Raw genomic sequence first — 23,113 nt, 5'->3', positions numbered from 1 at the left:
GTTACTGTTGCCTTTGCTTGGGCTTTCTTCAGCCTTTTTTGCTTTGGCTTTGGCTGAGATTGCGATGGTGAAGATTGTATGGTGACGATGTTGGGGATGCCGGTTAGAAGGTCGTCTGCTACAGCCTTTTTACGACCCATCTCGTCGGCGTCTACGGCAACGGTGACCTTAGTGCCGAAATGGATCGCTGGAAGTGCAGTTGGGGGGTTGGCTAGATCGTATGAGGATACCTCGGCACTTCGGCTTCTTCGGCTTCGAGTTCTACCTGCTAGTGCAAGCAGTGGAGTTCGATGTCAGCGTTGGTGTTGAGAAAGTGGGATCAGTTGTGGGGCAAAGATTGATGGTTGCTCCAGAGGACCAGATATTGATCCTTGGTCAGGCCTTAATGATTCAGCTTGAGGGGTTGTTGCTGAAGGAGGAGACTTGCTTTTTCTTGGGACGTCGGGAAGTACAGATTTGTACGTCGGGATGTAGTTGAGCAGCAAAGGGCTTTTCGCTGGTAAACTGGCAGACCCAACAGCCTCTTAAAATCCTTGCTGTGATAGAAGTTTTTGCGGAAGTCTTTTACAAGCTAAAGAAGAACTACAAAATAAAGCATACAAACGTTAGAACATACAAAAATATCAAAGTAAAAAAGAGTTGTGAAACAAGTAAAAGTAACACTTGGCTCTTACCATCTCCCTCTCTGAACAATGTACGGCTTAAAGGGTAGAGGTGAAGGTCATCATCAGGAAGGAACTCCCAGTTGACCGAGATGATGAAGTAATCATCCCTGGCACCCTTGTTGGAATCAGGGAGGTCGGCGATGAGTTTGTATTCCGTCGACCTCGGCTTAAGGTAGTAAATGTAGCCTTTTTCTGACTTAAGGCCACACATGGTGTAGCAGTACTGGATGTCGGCTACAGTTACCCTAGCATTTTCTCAGCTAGCTAAAGCGATAATACCGTTGATGACTCTGTAAGAGTTAATGGCTAATTGCATTGGGTTGAGTTTATAATAGTGAAGGACTTCTCGGAAGAGGATATCAAGAAGGAGCCTAAGTCCACACTCTACGAAAGCTACCACTAGGAAGGGCATGGAGTCGTCTTTGGGCGTGATGGAGTCCTCTTCCCCAGCCAACCTAAGATGAACATCGGCAAGGATAGCAAACTCCTGCCTAAAGTATTCTAGCTTAATTGGGGTGTCTACCTTCCACCTCCACATACCCATGACGTCGGCTTAGGGGGAAAGTGTTGGATTTCAGAAGGGAGTGGTTTGTTAAGGTTTTAAGGACCTTGGCTCCAACTCAAAACAGAAACTGGGGCAAGGGATTTCAGGATCTAAGAGGAATTTGTTTCAATTTTTCCCAAGAATAAGGGTTCTAGAACAAATCCCAAAACCTAGAGCTATTGAAACAGAAATAAGGAACAAGAATCTGGAAAAAAACAACAAGAAAACAAGGCAAAGAGTACGATTCAAATTCAAGAAGGTAGCAGAAAAATCAAGAACAGTGTTAAGCTATCAAGAACGCCAAGCAAGAACGTCAAGTGCATATGTGTGGATGTGTATACCCAGAAGCAAAATCATGAGACAAACATGCCCAAGTATATGGTTGAAATTTATAATCAAGAACATAAACGGGTTGGCAATGGCAGCAAATAATGCAGTGGAGTTTTTTAAAGAAAAACATAGATTGATAAGATGGGAAGCAGTGACTTACCAGAGGGAGTGACGCCGGTATGAGGTACACCGGAGTTGAACGAGGGTGGTACGAGTGGTGGAACAACAAATGCTTCACCGGAGAAGGTGAACGAAGTGGTTGTAGAAGCTTGAAAAAAGCAACAATGCAGGTAAGGGATTTTTAGAGAGAGAAATTTGAGAGCTTTGAAGAGAAATTGTGTTTGCAAAAGTGAAAAGAATGAGAGAGAGGGCGGAATTTTGTCAAACACACGAAAGAGCGACAAACCACAATGAATGTGCCTTGGACGACATGCCTGTCAGGCGGCGCACGCAAAAGCAACGCGACTTGATGGCACGTGTCAGGTACGGTTCAATAGGGATGAGATGCGTGGCAAAAACGGTTGAGTTGCAGTGCGTGACAGCTCATACACGTGTAAAAACTCTTGGAGTTCTTGATTTAATAAAGCAAAGACCGGCTAGGGAGATGACCTCGGCTAGAGAAACTTGAAAAAAACTTGGTTCTTGGTTCTAAAGCATTGATGCAAACACACTGAAATGTTTATCATATGGAAGTCGATATGTGATAACCTCGGTAATGAATGATAGAGCAAGTTTAGTCGACGTGCTATGGGTTCAACTGATATAAGTTCCATCACCTTAGGCTGCCGAGGTAATAGAACCTAAAGAGAAGTTGTGGGTACATATTTTTTGGACAACAACACGTGGCCAAGGTGGCACCGAAGTGCCAGCCGAGGTGCCACGTGTCCTTGACTTGACACCAAGGTAGTCTCGGCTAGGCCGAGGTTATCTGCAGAGATACTAGAATCCGAGATAAATCGATAAGTTATAAGAGTCCTAGAATAAGGGGGGACTTCAGCCTGGATAAGGATAAAGCTCTTAGGGAGTTTATCTTCATCTATTTGAGAGTCCTGGTAGGCATTGAGCCAGAGTCCATTGAAGCTAGGCTTCTACAGGGATCAGGTCAGTGTTGGTTATAAAAGTAAGGCACCCTCGTGAGTCTAAGGTACGCTTTGGATATTCTGGCTTGTGAGTTAAGCACAATTAGTTATTTTTTAGAGATATTGATTACTGACTTGATCATCGGAGTGCCCCTATGTGGAAGAATCACTGCCGGAGTCTCATCTTTCTGTTACAGGTCGTTCGGGCGCAATCTATTCTGCCGGTGTTCTCCAGCTGAGTACCTGGTTGGCAGTGTAGTCAGAAAAAAGCACACACAATATATAATAAGGCATAAGGTATTTTGAAAATGTCCTACCGACGTTTGTTCTACTAGAACATTTAGACGGCTCATGTCTATTTAAACTGCAAAACAATGGTTGAAATGTATTTTTTTTTAAATGTCTTATGTGTACATTTTTTACTTTCTCACTTCACTCTCTTACATTTTTCTTTTAACCACCCTCCCATAATTCCATGAATAACCTTATACTCCTATGATCCCATAACGCTATATCATGTCACGGTGGAGTTCTTCCTCATTAATTAAAAGATAAATTTGTAAAATTAGAACCAATTAAAAGGCAGAATATGTAAAATCAAACTACACAATTCAATTAACTTACAAAAATACATTCTCATATAAGTTCTCAAGTCTGTTTATTTAGGGATGAGCATGACTCGGATTAATTCGATTTAGCTAAACCAAGATCAATCCATTACCTATGGTTCCATCAAGTTTGGAACCAAATAAATCCATGAAAATTCCATTCAATCTAATTCAGATGCCCTAGATCTGACATGTCTTTTGAGAGGAGTAACATGAAACTCATAATTATGAGTGTATTCAATACTCCCAAATAAAAAAGGAAATTGATCTATGGTTGATTTCGTAACAAATAAATAAAAAAAAAAAGATTGGTTCTAAGAACCAATCTAAGCCGAACCACTAAACTATGGTTCGGTTCAATTTGAAATTGCTAATTTTAAAATTATTATCATTATTCATAATATGATTACAAAATATTATTCACAGCTTAAGAATTATTTACATGATTATATAAAACTAGTTTTATCACTATACAAAATATAGTTATAATAGTAGAGAGTTGTAATTTTTATATATATATATATGTTGGTACTAATAAAATATTTTAGTATTTGTGTTTGGTAACAAATTACATATATTTTAAATGGTCTGATTCGATTCCAACTAAATTCATAGCTATAAAATCATAAACCGAACCATAAAATACGATTCACCTATTTTAAGAATTAAAATCAAACTATGCATTAAAAAAACCGAACCAAACCGTACAGTGTAATCTGAACCGGGCCGATTTATTATTTTTTATACTCAGCCCTATGTTTATTGCAAATCAAGTGCAGCTCAGCTGCCTTTAATTTTGTTAATCTTTTTGGGCCAAACCCAAATACCCGGTTTTTTAGTCCATCTTTTCGTATATTTTTTTTAACACGCATCTTTTCGACTTTTTGGTCCTGGTGTTTCAGTCACTTTCAAAGCTGTTCACAACTTCCTTTTAGACCCCAATATGTACAAATTTATAACCCAAAATAATGAGTGACAAACCAATTTTGCAAGATTTAATTTGAAGTTCAAGTACCCAAAACCACAATCCTGATTTTATAGGAATTTACCCAAAGATCAACCCAAAAAAAAGTCCAGAATATTGGCGGAATATAAGATAAGATTCACCGGTTCTAATGTTCTTATGCTGATTTTGAAACCAATTTTGTGAGTAATCCCTAGTCTACTCATTCATTCTCCTGAAATCACCCAAAATTTTTTGAAACCCACCGATATACTTAATTAGCAAAATGCACTCTCTATATATCAGGCTGATATCAATCTCTCATCTCCTCCCATCACGCCACGGCCTTCTGTTTCCCTGCCTGTTGTAATCCCGGTACTCAGAAGAAGAATTCCATGGTCTTGACCGGTCCGGCCCTGGTCCAGGGCCAGGACCGGGCCTAGATCTATGGTTATGGCCCATGTTCATTCTCGGTTCCCGATAGGTCAGTCCAGACATGTACTCATTGGATCTGAATGGACTTCTCTCTGGGCTCCACGATTCAAACCCCACATCCTCCTCCCCCATATATTCATCTCTATCCCTCGGAGGACCATGATGCATTGGTCCTGCTCCTCTCACGAATGAATTATAATTGTTTTGATTAGGTAGTGGATGAGGATTTGAAGCTAAACCCGGGTTTATCTCCCTCCAAGAATGCATTGTCGAAACCATAGGCTCGGGTACAAAAGCCGGCCGTGGCTCTCGCTGTCTCTGTGGCTGTCCTCGTGGTGGCAGCATGGATGTGGAGGGATGTGAAACAGGATTTCTATTTACCATATCTGAGATTGGTGCCGTCTTAACATAGGTAGATGTTTCAACCCGCATTGACGACGGTAAAGATGAGCTACTGGGGGGAATATTTTTCATGTTTCGGACTGTTTCTGAACTGCTGGTGGCAATCTGGTGTACCGGAGGAATTACAGGTGGCGTCAATCGGTTATTGTTGTGGGGCAAGGGGTATTGAGGTAGTGCTTGGTGGGAGAGTGGTGGGAAGCTTGGTGGTGGTGGTGGTTGTTGGGCCATGATGTTTTTGATGGGTGGTGATAGTTCATGCCGAACCAAATTGCTAGCAGGAAACTTTTCTTGTGAAGGGATTGAAACTGCAACAGGTTCTCTGTTAGCCGTTATGCTTTGCCGTGAAAATGGATTTTTACTCCAACCGCTCTGCATTTAACCCAAAAAAATAAGATAACAAGAAACAAGTAAGATATATCAGTTAAGTGAATTAACAACAATGACAACAATAACAGTAGAGAAAACATGGAGTTTGAATTATTTTATTGATCAAGCCACGACTTCAACAGTAGATTCCAAGTTTGATTGATGGGTATTATGACAACCAGAACAAAGACTACAAAATTCAAATATTAGAACTCAAGGCAGAGAAAAAAAGATATGCCCTCCAACCGCCATTTCAGTGTTTGTTGAAGTATATTTGGGGTCCAAGTGCTTATGGGTGGCTTTTCTGAGATGGGAGAGACACAGGACGCATTGATTACGTAGCTCATCATGACACCGTTTAGCAGTCTTAGCCCATCCCCCCCCCCCCCCCCCCCAAAAAAAAAAAAAAAAAAAAAATTCAGCCCCATCAAATGCTTGGAATTCCCTCATTGACCTTATTTTGGACATTTGTTTTTAATTCTTAATTTAGGTATATCTATTCGCACACCACAAAAATTCTTAGCACACATCATTCGTGTCCTTTGAATATCAAATCAAATGTTTATACATCAACTTCTGAACGAAAATGAATTTTTCATAAATAAATTTTGTTCAATAGTTGATATCCGAACAATTGATTTTTGTTTGTTGATGTCCGAATATTTAATTTTGTTTGAAAGTTGATATCCAAACAATACAAATGTATGTACTGAGATGAGGTGCAATATGCGAATAGAATTACCACATAGAGAGAGAGGGGTGGGGAGAGAGAAGACGAAGAAGAAGAAGATGGCAATAATTCCGTAATTTGTTAAAAGTTGTACAACATGTGCCTAAAACACGCACCGTTACAGGATCGCTGGAAGGAGTTGGGGAAGGAAGAGAAACTTGAACATTCTCCTCAGGAGCATTTCTGCCTAACCCAGTAGTTAAATTAGCCAGTGAGGCAACCCCATTGGACTTTATCATATCCAGCAGCTTCACAGTTTGCTCACTCGACAAGCTACCACCTTGGCCTGACGTCAATGCAAAAACCAATTCCGGATTTTTTAGCAACACAGCAAGCAACTCAAGGTCTGGTTCAGGCACACTCCCATTACTGATCTGAGAAGTCGACGATTCAGGCACCTCGGCAACAACTGTACTGATTTCATTTTCCTGGGGAGAAACCACTGTTTCTGCACCATCAGGATCAGGTAGTTGCTCAGTTGGGATTTCCGGGGTTAGAGTGTCATCATACTCCATCTCAGAGTCCCACGGTTCCTTAGGATTGTGTGGTATCTCCAGAGATGTCCTGTAAATAGTTTCTTTTTCCCTTCGGATTCTGTTTCTCTGTACTTCAACCTCTTTGCTATTCTCGCCCATGCCAACTCTCCAATCATCATGGATCCTCATTTCTGCATTAAGGAAGAAAAGGGTAGAAAAGCGAAAATCTGCAGAAATTTTATTTGAACGTTAAAGGAGGCTGCAAAACACTAAGATCCAAATGGCTTCCATTTTTATAGATTAATGATTAGATTTGAATTCCCAGAATCATATTGTATTCATGGCACTCAATTGAGTTCTTTGCATTCAGGGTATTGGTTAGTTGTTTCATATCGGGTGACAGAAAAAGACAAAGGATAGTTGCGAAAGGTCAAGAATTCTGTCCCAAATCTCTCTGACCTCCCGTCCCAAAACATTTACATTCGTTAATTCATCTTGTTTGATTTACTACAATGAAATGAAATTGAATGACTATTCCATCATAATATTCATTCTTACATTTTGTTCACTAACAAAATAATAATTAATATATTATAAATGAAATTATCATTTATCAATGTAAGGGAATAGCTGTTTTCTAAAGAAGTTAAGAAATGATCATTGCATTCCATTTTATTTCATTCTAATGAATCAAATACTACATTGAAGTATAAGAATCCTGAAACATAATCCATTGATTACAAGTGTTTCAAACAGAGAGACAGATGAATTTGAGACAAAAAATCATGTGAAGTTGCAAAATGGATTTTTACTTCCATTGCCATTGAAAGTAGTTACTGACAGTAATAAAGTGAGACAACAAAACTAGCTTTCTGAGAATAACCCTTCCACAAATAGGAGAGCAGCAAATGGAGAAGTTTGAGAACTGATCCCCATCACCGACTTGGTTTCACCCGTTCCCATGCAAATCAGCCAAGTCCAAGGTGATGAATCAGATGACAATGCCAAACGATCATTGGCCTATTTTTTTATTTTTTTTTTTATAAATAAAATATATAGTTAACACTCACGAGGATTTGTATAGTCAAATTATTTGTTTCTAGTTCAACAAGTAATAAGTTATTCGTGCTTATTCTGAAGGGATGAGTCCAAAAATCTTTGTCATGCAGAGGTCATAAAAATATATTTAAAAAATAAAATTTAAAAGGTCATGGGTTATGCTACAAGCAAGCCATTTGGGTTTAGTTACCCAACCATGAACTTCCTAACCAATAAACATAATTTTCAGTAGGTTATTTCATATTTTATTATGTTCTAGATCTCCAAAGCCAACAAGCTATACATTATTTTCAATCTTATTATTATTTTTATTTTTACTTTTATTTTATTTTTATTTTTATTTTTATTTTATTTTTTTATTTTTTTTTGGGGGGGGGTGCATTTGTCAATTGTTCATAACTAGTGCCGTTAAATGTAACCTGCTTGCATTGGGCCATATGAATTCAATAACATCATCAATCCATATTCAAAATTGTTTCAATGACACTTCCACTTCATATGCTCAAATTCAGAATTCATAAAAATACCGTCCTTGACTTGTAGGTTTGGCAGCAAAAAAAGGTAAATGGAATCAAACAAGAAGCTTTCACTAAATTCGATCATGTGAAAAAATTGAATGAAAGATCCTGTGTTACAGTTATACAATGGCCTTAGAATAGCAAAGGGAACAAGACTAAATTGGAGTTGGAGTCAAATTGGAAGGGAAAAGAAATATCTTAAGTCAATTGAGTAATTTGATGTACCATATTATGTGGTAAAAATTAAATTAATCTCTGAAGAAACACTAGAATGATCACACTTTCATTAGGTGCAAAGGCTCCTGAGAAGTTTCTGCCTCTAGGTCAGGCACACTTTTAGAGCAACGATTTTTCTTAGCAAATATGTCTCCCAAATCAGAAAAATACACTTGTCGTGCATAGATTAATGGAGAGTTTTTAGTCACAATTCATCCACCATATACTCCTAACCTTCATCATACCCCCAACAGCAACGAAAGGTTAATACCCGAGCGAAAATTTTGGAGTCATGGCGGCAATGCCTACTATGATATCTTTGCAAGAAATTGCACCGTTGCGTCGTATTATAATTTTTGGGAAATCACATTCCAGTTTAACATGTTCATTTGCTGCCCAATTAAATGTCCTCGAGTGTGGATACTTTTTAAGTCATACTGTATTAACAGGTCGATCTTGATTTTCCAGACATCATCAATATTTCCTTTCCCCAATTTGTTTTCAGAAACAGGATCCATAAAAAACACATTTTACAGTTTCTTGATTAAGAGTGAGAAAATTAATTAACATAGAACAAAACAGATCCTCAAGATTTCCACCAAAAAAAAAAAGGGAATTAAGATTTAATTATAAAGATTAAAGAGTATATATATGTAGAAGAAGAAGAAGAAGAAAGAAGGTAAATTAAGCAAAGTCAGCAAGTTTTATAGCATAGAGGATGTTGAATCTGCCTACGTGAATATAGGAGAAAATAACTAAACAGTCATATATCTATCTCCAACTTCTGGACAAATCTCGAAACGGTCAGTACTTTCACTTGGGGAGAGAGGGAGAGAGAGAGCCTCTAAAATTATGAAATTTGGAGGTGTTCAATAATTTTGGAGTGCATTTAGAGGCTCCTGCTAGCTCTTTCTACCCCAAAACAATTTGACAAACAATGAAAAGAGTTAATAAAGGAGTACTAGAAGCAAATGTACCTGCCGGTGTCTGCCATGGGATCTGGACCTGGACCCTCTTGAACTTCTTCAACAAAGGTTCATTCAGATCCGAATTAACCTTATTACCAAGAGGAGCTTCTTGCTGAATAGAGACCTTTGACAGAAGCATCACAGGGTCCTTACATTCCTCAACCCGAGGCTGAACACGAGCTTTGGAAGCTGAAAGCAAAGTTCTTGCCTGGGAAGAGGGAAATTTGGAAGGACCTTCAGTCTTCACTTGGTGCCCTTCACCGGAAGATACACCGGATTTTCCATATTTACTTTGCATGAATTGAGCACGCAACTTTGCTTTTTGGATATCATCGGCCGATAATGGGCGGCCTTGAGTTGCAGGTACTGATCTTGCAACCTGAAAACTTCTGCCGGGCTGTTTTTGGCCAGGCTGTTCCACCATAAGAACTTTTCTCCGCTCCCTTGTTTCTATTAACTAGTTAAGGAAATGAACCCATGTTCTTTCACACGCGTAACAAAAATAGAAAAATCACATGTGCATGATTTGTCTCTTTAGCTATTCATAAAAATACTAGAAAAGCAGACAAAGATATTGTTAATTCATCTGGAGAGTATAATATCCTTGTTCTCTCTTCAATATAAAGTCCTTTGGTAAACCCATTATTCCGCTTGAGAGTTGGATTGATTTCAAAAGTAGACTTTAGCTACAGGATGCGTAATTTCTTTTACTCTCCAAGTTCCAAAGCAATAAAAACAATTCATTATCATGACATTCCAAACACCAGGTGCTTATAAGATAGTAGCTTAATGCATAAAAATTGAGGTCCAGACTAATAGTTCATCCGGGGATAATACCCGACTATTGAATCCCAATAGGGAGGTGGAATATAAAATGGAGGACTAAAAATAGATTCAGATAAATTAGTTAAATTGCAAAATTGAGAATATTTTTCAATCCCTCATTTCTGAGACGATTCAAATATGGGATATAATACACAATATGAAGGGATCGATAATTCCTAGGACTTACAAATGCTAATCTCATCTAATCCCGTCCATCCAAATAAACATGATCTCATGTATATGATATGGCAAAACTTAAAAGAATAAAAAAAAAATCATAATATTTTTATAATTTGTAGCAGTGAATGATCTATAACAATTATTAAAAATCAAATGCAAAAAGTAATTACATAGGTACAAATTAAAATTAGAGTTTATTACTAATTGATGTAGAGAGATCATTAGGACAAATTGACAGGAGAAATATATACCATTGCTCAATTATAAAGACTAAAGAGAACTTTACTTTGTGATATTTATAAAAAAGTACCCCTTTTTGTTGGAGTTTTTGAAAATGAACAACATATTTATTCAAGTAAACCCTATATCCTTGAAGAAAAAAAATTGTCACATACCCATACTATACCCATATTATACCCAACATTCAATTTTTTTTATTTAAAAATATATATACAAATTTTACATACTGATACATGTGTAATTGTATCAATATGAATACTCATATTGAATACATACCGGTACACATACCACATATACTCCTATAGCATAATTTTCAAAAAAACCGAGTTTTAAAAATTTTAAAAAAAAAAAAAAAATCACCAGCTGCCTTTACACGTGGATACATAATATTGATTCGCAGACATCATCTATCCAGCAAATCAGCCAACCATCATAAATTGCTAAAGAGAATAAAAAATTACTTATACCACTACTAATTGCTAAAAGACATTCAATTGTTCAAAGTCTATTTGCAATTCGTCTATTGGCTCACCACTTGGCCCTTATATGCCAAGGGTACGCTTGCATTGACGATAAAAAAACTCAAGGTGGCGTTTTGATCATTGCGATGAGATGAAATAAAATGATGAGTTTACTAAAATATTTATTTTTAAATTTGATATATAACAAATACATTGTAAAAAAAATTATTATTCAATATTATAAGTAAATGGGTAAATTATACAAATGATCCATGTAATTTACATGATGTATCGATTTGATCTCTATTATTTTATTTTGCTCGATTTTGTCCTTTAATTTAACGGATTGTGTCATATTAGTCCAATAAATAATAACCGTTAGGTTTGGTGGACGGAAAGTTGTCACATGCTCAAACCATGTGTCAATTTGATCCTTGTAGTTTATACGATATGTCAATTTAATCCCTATTGTTTTGATTTGCTCAATTTTGACAGGAATCAAATTGACACATCGTATAACTATAGGGACCAAATTGATACATCGTTTAAATTTCCGTCCACCAAACCTAATGGCCGTTATTTATTGAATCAATATGACACAATCCGCTAAATTAAGGAACAAAATTGAACAAATTAAAATAATAAAGACCAAATTAACACATCATATAAACTACACCCTAAGTAAATAGTATCTCCGTGAAGAAGCTAATAATGAGTATTCAATTATGTTCCATTCCCATAAAACATAACATCATCTTATTTTCATTAAAAAAAATTTCTTACTCTGAAAACAATAATACTACAGACCAAGGTTGTTAAAATTAGGATCCTACGATGGATCGTTGGAGGTGTTTATAGGATTGGATCGTAGAATCGGATCGAGAATCGTAAGATCCTACCGAAAAAGACAAATTACATAATAATTTAATTTAAATAAATATTTCTTATAAAGTATACACAAAATGAACCTATATTTTATTAAAAAGAAGTGAAGATATTGTGAAAAATATAATACTCCATGTAAAATGTACATATAATATTATGCAATAGAAAACTCGATGGTAAAAATTCTGTATTTTATCAAAAAAGAAGGTGAAGAAGAAGAAGAAGAATTCTAAACAAAATATTTTACAATGTACAATAATGCATAAAAAGTGAAAAAAAAAATATTTAACAAAATTGGATATGAAAATAGATTAAGAACTCAAAAGAGTAGCTTAGTCGAATGATAAGATTTGTCGTTAGCATCCCTGATGGAGCGGATTCGAGTCACAAAAATAATTTCTCCAGAAATTGGGATAAAGTTGCAATCATCTTACCCTTCTTAGACTCTGCTAAAGCTAAGTTTGTTTTTCCGACTATTTAATTTTCTTAAATTACCGCATAAATGTTTGTTTCTTAGTTTGATTTTCTTAGTCTATTTGATTCAATACTACTTAATTTTTATTATTTATTTTGACAATATAAATTGATATTTAGACAACAAATATAAAATTTACAACAAAATATGTCATACAATACAAAACAAGGCTTGTAAATTGGATCGGATAGGATCGGATTCGGATCGGGATTCCACGATCCTATAAGATCCCACTACCAGGATCGAAAGATCCTACCTATAAAGAGTTTTTTACACGATCCGGATCGATTGTACTCAAATGGATCGTAAGATCGTAGGATCGTAAGATCCGGATCGGGATTCTGATAACCATGCTACAGACACAGACTCAGACTTAACTATTCAAAAATTATCCAAAATTATCATTTTATAATTCAAATTTATTTTATATATGGATCTCGCACTACACAAATTTAATCTCCACTGCACAACCATCCACCCAAAAAATTCTAAGTGGGTAAAGTCTAGGTCAGCAGACCTTTTCCTTTGAAAATTAATAGTAAAAAACCCTCTTTAGTTACAAAACAACCCTATTCGTAACTATATAAATGGGTAGAAGTTTTTAATTTGAGAAATCAATATGACAAGTACAATTCACAATCTCTAAATAATTAATCAACAAGTACAAGAGTAGCTACGGAGCCAAACGGTACGAAAATTATTTTGTTCACACATTTGTACAAACTCCGAACAAAACACTTAAAATAGATTTACTATTTCAACCAATCACAAGGTGATGAGTTTTGCTCACAAGCCTCTTCAGAAGTGTAACAACTCTTGGCCAACACTTTTATCCAAAGAAGTCCAGAGAGGAATTGTATGGACTCGTTTATGCCTTCTAATTGTGAACTACCTATTTCTTGTGGAGTTGTTTATAAAGGAAATGTTTGATTCATAAGATTAATAGTGAAAATATTAATAATCTCATCAAATTAATATAATATTCACTAGCCAATTAGATTAGTAGGATAAATTATTCTCTTGTCCATTGTTTGATTTGCATTGGATTAAGTAAAAGAATCTTTTTATTTTATTTCCAAGCTCGGGATATAAAATCTCGCTCCTACTCCATTACTAATAATCCAACAAATTTGTTAGATTAATTATCCATTGGATTAATAATCCTGACACAAAATTTCCAAAAAAACACAGCATTATTGGACCCACAGATTAATAATCTCAATCCCATTTTATAATCCTGTCAATCAAACATGCTCAAAGTGTCATTATATATGGACCATATCTTGTAATAGTTACAGTTATAGTTGTTCAACTTCTAGCCATGTGTTGTTAAATTATAATTATCTAGTTTGATATAATTCTCCTCCTATTTGCAATTATTCTCATGCCGATTGGCCAAAAAAATTAAAAAATATATTGTTACAATATTTCAATGAAACACAGGGTGTAGCACCATTGTGCCAATATTAGCATGTACCAATGAAGCACGGATACTCCGAAATAGCCCTCGTACGCGTGTCGGATACGGATACGTGTCCGATATGGCGAGATACATATCAAATACGGCAAAGAAGTATCCTATTTTCTTTTTTTTCTTTTTTTTGAATTTCGGATACGCTTGGGATACGCAAAGATACTTCATGGATATGCTTGGGATACTTTCGGGACACAGCGGGGCGAAAAAATAATTTTAAAAACTTATAATGAGGTCAAAGTGTAAAATAACAAAAGTAATTTAAAATAAAACAAAAAAATCAACCAAGCCCTAGCTGAATCTTCGCGAACAGCAGCAAGGAGGAGGAGGAGCCGATCAAGGTTCGTCCTCTCCCTCTCCCTCTCGCGCTCTCGTTCCCTCTCTTTGTCCTCTCACTCGATCTATATATTCGATTTTATATTTATATATTCAATTTTTATATATTTATATATTTGATATCTATATATTCGATTTTTCCAGATTTTTCAAATAGAATCAATATTGAAAATAATTTTTTTTTAATTCACTAAATACAAAAAATAAAATAAAAATTAAGTATATTTTCATATTTTTGTCTATTTATTGGTTTTTGTTAATATTTTTCAGAAATATTTTATTTTTTAAGTGTATTTAGGTTAGATATCTAAAAAATAAAAAATAAAAATGTTAAAAATATTTTTAAAATTCACTAAAAACAAAAAAAATGCGAGAAATAGAAAACTTAATTTTCAAAAAGTCAATCTAAACCAAACAACAATATTATATTTCTTATTTGTTATTTTGTATCTCACCAATTTTGAAATTAGGAGTCGTCTAATTCCTAACATTATATTAGTTTGTCCCATAAACTTGTATATGTTATCAATGGAGAAGCATTGGCATTAAAGAGTTCTGATAAGTTTGATGCAAGTTTGCTGCTATTGGTTTCTTTTTGCTGCTACTGTTTGGTGATGATGCTGGTTGCTGCAATTCTGTTTTTGCTAGTACTTTCATATTCTGTTTGATGTTTTGTTTTGTGATTTGGATTGTACGTATTGTACATAGGCTTAGGAAGATATTAGCTCTATTATTTGGGAGTTTTTTCTTTGGTTGGACTTTTGATTGGACTTACTTTTCAATACTAACATAGTTGGGGTCATATTGTAATGCAGTTTTGCACTCGATTTTTATGCATACTACTGCTACATTACTAAAAATTATAAAAATAATATTTTTTACAAACGTACCTCTGCCATACCCGTATCTTAGTTTTTCAAATCTTGCCATATCGCCATATCCATATCGTATCATACCCATATCTGTGCTTCCTAGGTGTGTACTAGGAGACCTAATAACTTAAAAAAAAACCTTGAGAGGTATTTGTAATTTACCCTTAAATTTAAAACTTTGCAAAAACGCGAAAAATCAGCAGAATTAAAAAAATGTTCTTCTACTGTCAACATTCATCAGAAGCAAGACTTGAAACTAACTCATGATATATTAATTCTACATTTCTAATCATCATCAAGACTAGCAGATTTTGAACATTTGGGCTGTGTTTTCAGGAATAGTGTTGAATAAAAGATGATACTCAAAACAAATTTTATTTCCAGTCCTTTTATTTCTCTTGAAAGTTACATGATAGTATAAAATTATATTTTCAAAATCAAAATCAAAATCAAAATATTTTTTTAGGATACGGGATGAAGATACACCTCGGATAAGCTTCTTACTAGAATCATCTGCGGATGCTGGGAGTAGTTTCAGTAGCTGAGGAGATTCCAATTTCCTGTACAAAGTTTCATGCTTAATAACTCCACATCAATCGAAACAATTCCAACCAGAATGATAGTACCTGATACAATCACCCAACTCATATATATATATATATACCTGAAGTTTTCTGAACCTTCAAGAGAGGGAGCCAGAGTGTCTTCCTATGAACCATGAAAAGATAATTAAAGAATATCCCACAACATAAACATGCTTCAATCAAGAATCATTTAACTACTGTTAAGCACTTACAGATGCATCAATTTTTGACTCCCATGATTCATCATCCATAATGTCACTTATGCTGCACATGATCAAAGAGTAATATTGGAAAACCAATTATACAAACCTTCTTTTCCACCAGGAGGGAAGAGAATATGCATGCATATAAATATAAGACATGAAATGTTCTTACCTCTGCTTCAACAGCATCTCATTCTGTGCGTCGGTTGAAGATTTTACAGCATTGGATTTCTTCATAGCCTGACTTCTTGCAAATATTTTGCTCCATCTAGATAACAGGTTCCTTGCCCTGATTGAAATGTCTGATCTTCAAATCAGATAAATGAGATCCAAAAAGATCAAAAGAAAAAAAACGCACATACACAGAGCTAAAGCAAAAATTTAGGCCATGCTTGGTTGTATTTTCAATTTGTCCATTCTATTTTTTCATGTTTTCAGAAATGAAAACAATTAAAAGAACAGCTTGTTTAGTTTCACAACTCGGGATTCACTTTTCAGAAAATTAAAATTTTTTGTTTTCCGTATTTTTTTGTTTTTATTGAATTTTTTTAATATTTTAAGCAATTTTTTTAATTTTTAAATGCACCTAACATATATAAACTAAAAAAGTATAATATTTGTGAAAAAAATCTTTAAAAAATTAACTAAATATCAAAAATAAAAAATATATATATATATGAAAATTTAGTACATTTTTCTTTTTCTTGTGTATTTATTGATTTTTTTTATAAAAAAAAAATTCAAATATTTTACTTTTTAGATACATCCAAGTAAGGTATATCTAAAAAAGTAAAAAAATTGCTTATAATTTTAAAAATATTCACAAAAACCAAAAAAAATACGAAAAACAAAAAACTCAATTTCCAAAAAATTGAATTCAGAAAATTTCTTCTGTGTATTATTTGGGGTTAGGGTAAGAAAAATTCTTAAAACAGATGACGAACAATGTCTATATGTGGAAATTCTTAGGAAACTCCAGTACACACTGGTCCTGTTTATAGCAAATTTATATTGTTATTGGCTATTCACTAAGACAGAGTATATGGTGTGTAAATTTAGTAGCAGTAACAATGAAAGCAGAGAAGAAGTGTAGTTTGAGAAGCAAGAACTGCTTAAGAGTGAACATTTTCATTATTTAGGGTCGATTATCACAACGGCAGGGAGATTGATACGGATGTGGCCCACAGGATTAAGACGGGATGGCTTAAGTGGAGAAGTGTGTTTGGGGTACTGTGCAATAAACAAATACCCACTAGACTAAAAGGTAAATTCTATAGAACGGCTATTAGATCAACGATGTTATATGGGGTGGAGTGTTGGGCAACCAAGAAACAACATATAGATAAGATGAGTGTTGCTGAGATAAGGATGCCAAGGTGGATGTATGGCAAGACTAGACAAGATAAAATTAAGAATGAGTGTATTTGAGAATGGTTAGGAGTAGCACCAATTAAAGATAAGTTGAAAGAGAACCGAATGAGATGGTTTGGTCATATTCAACGGAAACCAACAGAGGCAGTAGTGAAAAGATGAGATGCAGTGACGGTAGATGGTAGTGTTAGGAGACTGGGTAAACCTAGATTAACGTTGACTAACGTTATAAATAGATATATGGATCTACTTAATTTGACTAACGAAATGGCCTTTGATAGAGCCGCGTGGAGAAAAATGATTCATGTAGCCGACCCCATTTGATAAGACTTAAGGCTTGGCATAGTTTGGTTTGGATTGGTTTATTGGCTATTCACTAAACCTTGAGGCAACTGTTTGATCCTTTAACTGGAAATACCTTTAATGACCAATGTCTATTATGGCATATATGTTTTTTCAAAGTAATATATATATATATATAGAGAGAGAGAGAGAGAGGAGCAAGCATCTGTAGCAAAACCACACCTGATGCCCTATAAAAACGCAATCTGTTAACGCTTTGAAGTATGGCTGACATATGTACAGGGAGAGCTTTGTGCAGCGGGAGGTGACAGAGAACCTGGTAATTGCCAAGTAATTAACCATTAAGCTCCAGTGCAAGTTTAAAAAAGTAACCATCTCCTGTACCACCAATACATACCTCAAGAATGACATGAAGAACACTTGTTTGTTCTTCACTGGCTGCTTGACTTAACCATGTCGCTAAAATCATCACACCACCTTTAGTTAAAAACCTGCAAGTACAAAAGAGAGTAACTAGGTCAAGGGAGGCAGCCGACGACCACAATACTACAAATTGCCATGTTCATGAGATAACAAGATGAGTACCAATGTAGTACTGAAGAATTCTGAATCTGCAATATCCACTCCATCAGTTTCACCTGCCCAGAAAACATTTCTTCCTTCCGCATCAAACTTAAAATATTATCCACAAAATTTCTGTCCGGGTCATCTAAGACAGGTAGAGTTTCATCTTGTGTAGAGCAAGAAGGTCCTTCTTCACTGCTGGGAGGCCCCACAGAGTTTAAGGGAACTGGATAAACTGGCATTGCAGGATCAGTGGTCATTGGAACCCCATCTTGCACCTCTTTAGATGCATTAGATCGAAGTGCCTTCTCCGTTGACAACCGAACAAATTTCCTCACTCTTGAACGTTGACTGGTAAAAAAATCGCGAACCTATGAATATAAAGATAAAGGTGTAAGCAATCAATAATTTACATCAACAAATTGAAATATCTCCAGCTGACAAGATCATCAATATTTGAAAATCATCATAACAACAGAAAACAAAACCCAAAAAATGGTCAAAACTTTAGACAGATCCATGATACATAAGCACAACACAATCTCCACTTAAATTCCACCGCAATTTGTTTCTTTCTTTGTTTCTTTTTTTTTTAAGCAAACACAACCTTCACATTCTATCTAACCAAAAAAAGAAAAGAACAGGAAATATATATATATATAGAGAGAGAGAGAGAGAAAGAGAGAGAAAATGATTTTGATAGGAAAACTCATATTGATGCAATTCAGAGAAATTAGGGATAGAATCAAGAACTTTTTTAATATATATATTTACTCCTCTTAATATCATTCAAACTCCCCTGCCCCCACCCCACCCCAAAAATAAAAAGGAAAAAATTTTGTATAGAAAAAACAATGATTTCATTGCATATGCTCATTCTTGAACTCAATTAACAGTAAAGAAAGAGATGAAGATCATGAAAAACAAAAAAACAAACCTGTGTAACTGTAACACCAAAAAGAGCACTGATTTCACGAGATTCCTTCTTGGTGATTGCATCTTTAATGGAGAAAACTGCCTGCATATACTTCACAGCCTTGGGATTTAACAAATCTCTAGGTCTTTTACCTGCAAAATCAAATTTGTGTTAACTTCAACATAACTTATACAACAATAAATAATAATGATTATGTAAATATATTCACACAAAGCATGAAGGTGTCAATCAGGGGATTAAATCGACTATTGTCTGACTAATCAAATTACAATCCTGCACTGCATCTAAAGCACCAAAGTAATTCTAGGAATTGGTAATTCAATAAAATGTATTCCTGATGTAAATACTTGTCATGTGTTGAAAATTGGCCGAATAAACTACATAACTCAGTTTGCAAAATAATTGGCAACATCGACAAACAATTCCCACAACACAAGGACCGCAGAATTGAAGTCCTACATCCATATATATATATATATATATATATAGAGAGAGAGAGAGAGAGAGAGATGGATAAAAGCTTTTCTGTATAGGTGTCTGAATCAAAACATAGACAGTAATATAAATTAACAAGAAATCGATCCCTTTTTGTCCATTGAGAAATATCAACATCAATCAAGTTCCAACAAACTGATCAAGTCCTGTAGGTGATACTTCCAACAAGAGCACAGAACCAGCACTTACCAATTTTAATTGACAAAGCCCCAGCTGCCTGCACATTAAAAGAAAAAATATATACATATCAGTAATCAGAGTGACAGATAAAATAATACTATCATTTAATAAACATAATGCCAGAGTGTTTATTACACAAAACAAAGGTTGTACTTCAGTAACCTGCACAGCCAGGCACCAATTCATATGGTATTAATTATTAAAATAATAAGTCACAGCAGCACATTTGGAATACTGAAAGAATGAACAATTGAATCAAGAATTCAACACCTCAGTTGTAAAACATGCTAGTTTAGATAATTCAATATTTACTGTTTTTTTCAAAGACAAACAGCAAAAAAATAATAGTACAAGTTTCTTGAGACGATTAAATGGCATCCCCATAATATCAGTTATAACTGAGAAGCCTCCAATGGTAAAAACCCAAATCCATTTTTTTGCTTGCTATAGTGCTCCAAAAATAAAATAAAATTTTAGCTATATCACTCCATTGATTCTCATCCCATGCTATCTGCACAATCTTATATCAATTTTTTACCATTGGATCAATTTCTCAAAAAGCATCTAGTGTTGATTATTGCCTTTGCTGATGTGGCAAACTTGGCAAAGCCAAATTTTGGCTAAAGATTTGGCACTGGTGGGGCGCTTTTGGCTCACATTTACAGCACATTACTTAAAGATTTCGAATTTGACATCCACTTGTCAACCAACCACACAAGTTTCCATGCCACATATACAAGAAGTTTGAATTTGGCAAAATTTGCAATTCCCTCTTCAGCAGCCACCCAAACATGCTACATTACAACTCTGTTTATTGTCTTTCCTCAACATCTAAACAAATTGGGATCCAAGTTCAGAAATTTAATAAAGCAGCAGACAATTTTTGGTGCCAAAAAAAATAAAATAAAATAACTTTCCAATCAGGCGAACGAAGATAGTACATCAATTTGGCTTAATCAAGGTGAGTTCTTCAATTCTCAGAAACAAAACCAACATGACCCATTGAAATTCGACATTACCTTCTTTCGTTTCCTTTCCCTTTCCCACTGTTTCCCACCAATCAAACAGATGTCAAAAAGGACGCAAAAAAAAAGATCGAAACAAAAAAAAAACGCACCATTTCTTGAGAGAGAGGATTGACACCGGTGAGTTTACATTGGGTGAAAACGATGTTCTGGAGCTGATCGATCTGGCTATGGAAAAGCTCTTGCTGCGAGTCCAACAAGCCCTGAAACGACGGCGTGGAACCGCAAACGGCCAGTTCCAATTGGTTCTCCTTCAAGACCTCCATTGTCAATTGAATCTTCCGAGCCCAGCAATGAAAGATCAAAACAATCCTCCCATTAGAATTCCAAAGTCTATACAAATCTCTGACGCATTCGGAGTTATAACTAGGGCTAGGGTTTCGAATTGAGCAGAGAGAGAGAGAGAGAGAGAGAGAGATGTTTGGTTTGGGGGGCTATTCGAGAAGAGAGTGCCCGGAACGGTCGAAACCGGAAAGCCCAACAGCAATGACCCAATCAAAAGACGGCCCATTCACAGTTTTTTACACCCAAACCGGTCCATCTAACAATTTTTTTTTCAAAAAAAATTACACTCGTCTTCGTTAAATTTTGAAAATAAAAATACATTAAACTCCTTTTAACATAATGATATTAACTTTCCTGCCACTAATTATAACATTAAAATACATTAAACTCCTTTTAACATAATGATATTAACTTTCCTGCCACTAATTATAACATTAATGGAGTTAGCAAAAATAGTGAAATTACATTTTTACCCCCAATCCATTTGTCCAGTTTATGTATGTTTCTTGTTTTTGTTTTTTAATAATTTTTTAAACGATGTGTAAAAGAACTATGTTTCGTTTCAAAAAATTGCAACAAATTTATATTTTTCAAAATATTATAAACATTTGATTATTTTCAAAATAAATTTTTGTCAACTTCTTGCCTCCTCTATTCCATCCTACGGTTACATCAACTTTATAGTAACTCGCCAAATATATTATATTAATTTGAATATGTCTAGAAAATTGTACATGTTAACTAAGGGGTGGTTTGGGATGATCTAAATAAGTGTATTTTTTGACTTTTTATGAAATATAGGTTAAATATGAGTTGGGTTTGAAGTAATGTGATAGAGAGGTGATGTGACTTAAATAAAATAAGATAATGACTTTTTGACTTTTTGACTTTTTGATTTTTTAGTTTATGACAAACAAGGCTTAAGTAATTGGATATGTTATATAAGTGCACTTTTTGACCTTTTAATTAAAAAATTAGAGAAATATATATATATATATATATATTTGGGATAATTATTAACTTTTTACGAAAAGATATGTAATAAAATACTATAGTAAAATTAAAATGACTATTTTACCCTTTTAACTTTTTGACTTTTTGGATAGTTGAATTCAAAAAATTTCTCTAGTGACTTCCCCCACAAGCTACCCTTGAATAGTATAGACTTTTTAGTTTTTTTAATATTTTTTTGATTTTTTAGCTTTTTTAGTTTATCCAAGCCAAGCCTAAATTTATTATTTTGACAATGTTACCCCTCAATACATTTATGCTTTCAATTTTTCAAATTTCTCAGAGAAAAATTTGAAAATAAATAATTTGTAATAAATATATCTAAATTTATATATATATATATATATATATAGTAAATGAATAAAAACTACGACCAGACACTATTTAAGTTTTCCTTAGGGAATTGATAGGGTTTAAGTTATGTTTGTTTGACATGATTAAGGGATTATATTAGAAAACATGAAGCTTATAATTTTTTTTCTTTTTTGCTAATTTGGCGTAGTTCATATTTATTGCTGAGTATCAAATTTGTTTTTTCAACTTATAATTCAAAATATGTAGGGCATGTTTCGTAACGTTTACGTTTTCAGTTTATATTTACCAAAAGTTTATAAATTGATTTTTGTTTACTTTTTGTGTTTTTAGAAAAATATAAACTACAAACACATTTGGTTTAAACAAAATGTTTTAAAAAATTTAAAAATATAAAAAAGAGTGAGAAATGACAAGTGATGGCGGATGGTGGGTGGAGACGAGTGATGGCGGCGGAAGACGGTGGAGAAAAATGATGGCGGGTGGTGGTGGCGGAAGACAGTGGTGGAAAACGGTAGCAAGTGGGTGGTGGTGGTGGGTGGGTGGGTGACGGTGGCGGGTGGTGGGTGGTAGCGAGTGGATGGTGGCGGTGGTGGCGGGTGGTGGGTGGTGGCAGGTGGGTGGCAGATGGTGGGTGGTGGCGGGTGGGTGGGTAATAGTAGCGAGTGATAGGTGGTAGCGAGTGGGTGGTGGTGATGGTGGCGGATGGCAGGTGGGTGGCGGTTGCGGGTAGGTGTCGAGTGGTGGATGGGTGGG

The 23,113-nt window shown here is 35.0% G+C and overlaps 1 protein-coding gene across 2 annotated transcripts; it reads right to left on the bottom strand.

The window, feature by feature from the left end:
- Window positions 1-4,155: 4,155 nt before the first annotated feature.
- LOC114286322 (homeobox protein LUMINIDEPENDENS) lies at window positions 4,156-21,234 on the bottom strand. Of its 2 annotated transcripts, none has more exons than XM_028229474.2 (13): window positions 20,842-21,234; window positions 19,734-19,761; window positions 19,050-19,180; window positions 18,134-18,483; window positions 17,946-18,039; window positions 17,771-17,864; window positions 16,047-16,176; window positions 15,884-15,935; window positions 15,752-15,795; window positions 15,559-15,647; window positions 9,349-9,789; window positions 6,219-6,769; window positions 4,156-5,375 (listed from the first exon to the last, which is right to left on the bottom strand). In XM_028229474.2, the coding sequence occupies exons 1-13, from the start codon at window positions 21,013-21,015 to the stop codon at window positions 4,491-4,493; spliced, it is 3,063 nt and encodes a 1,020-aa protein (XP_028085275.2). In that variant the 5' UTR covers window positions 21,016-21,234; the 3' UTR covers window positions 4,156-4,490. The 2 variants fall into 2 exon arrangements, with proteins under 2 accessions (XP_028085275.2, XP_028085274.2); XM_028229473.2 differs by having other exon boundaries at window positions 6,219-6,805; window positions 20,842-21,213.
- Between the last annotated feature and the right edge of the window lie 1,879 nt (window positions 21,235-23,113).

Source organism: Camellia sinensis, chromosome 14, assembly GCF_055761805.1.
Source record: "Camellia sinensis isolate YWXY chromosome 14, ASM5576180v1, whole genome shotgun sequence".
In the NCBI taxonomy this organism is placed as follows: domain Eukaryota; kingdom Viridiplantae; phylum Streptophyta; class Magnoliopsida; order Ericales; family Theaceae; genus Camellia; species Camellia sinensis.
This window is presented reverse-complemented; position numbering and strand designations above follow the sequence as displayed.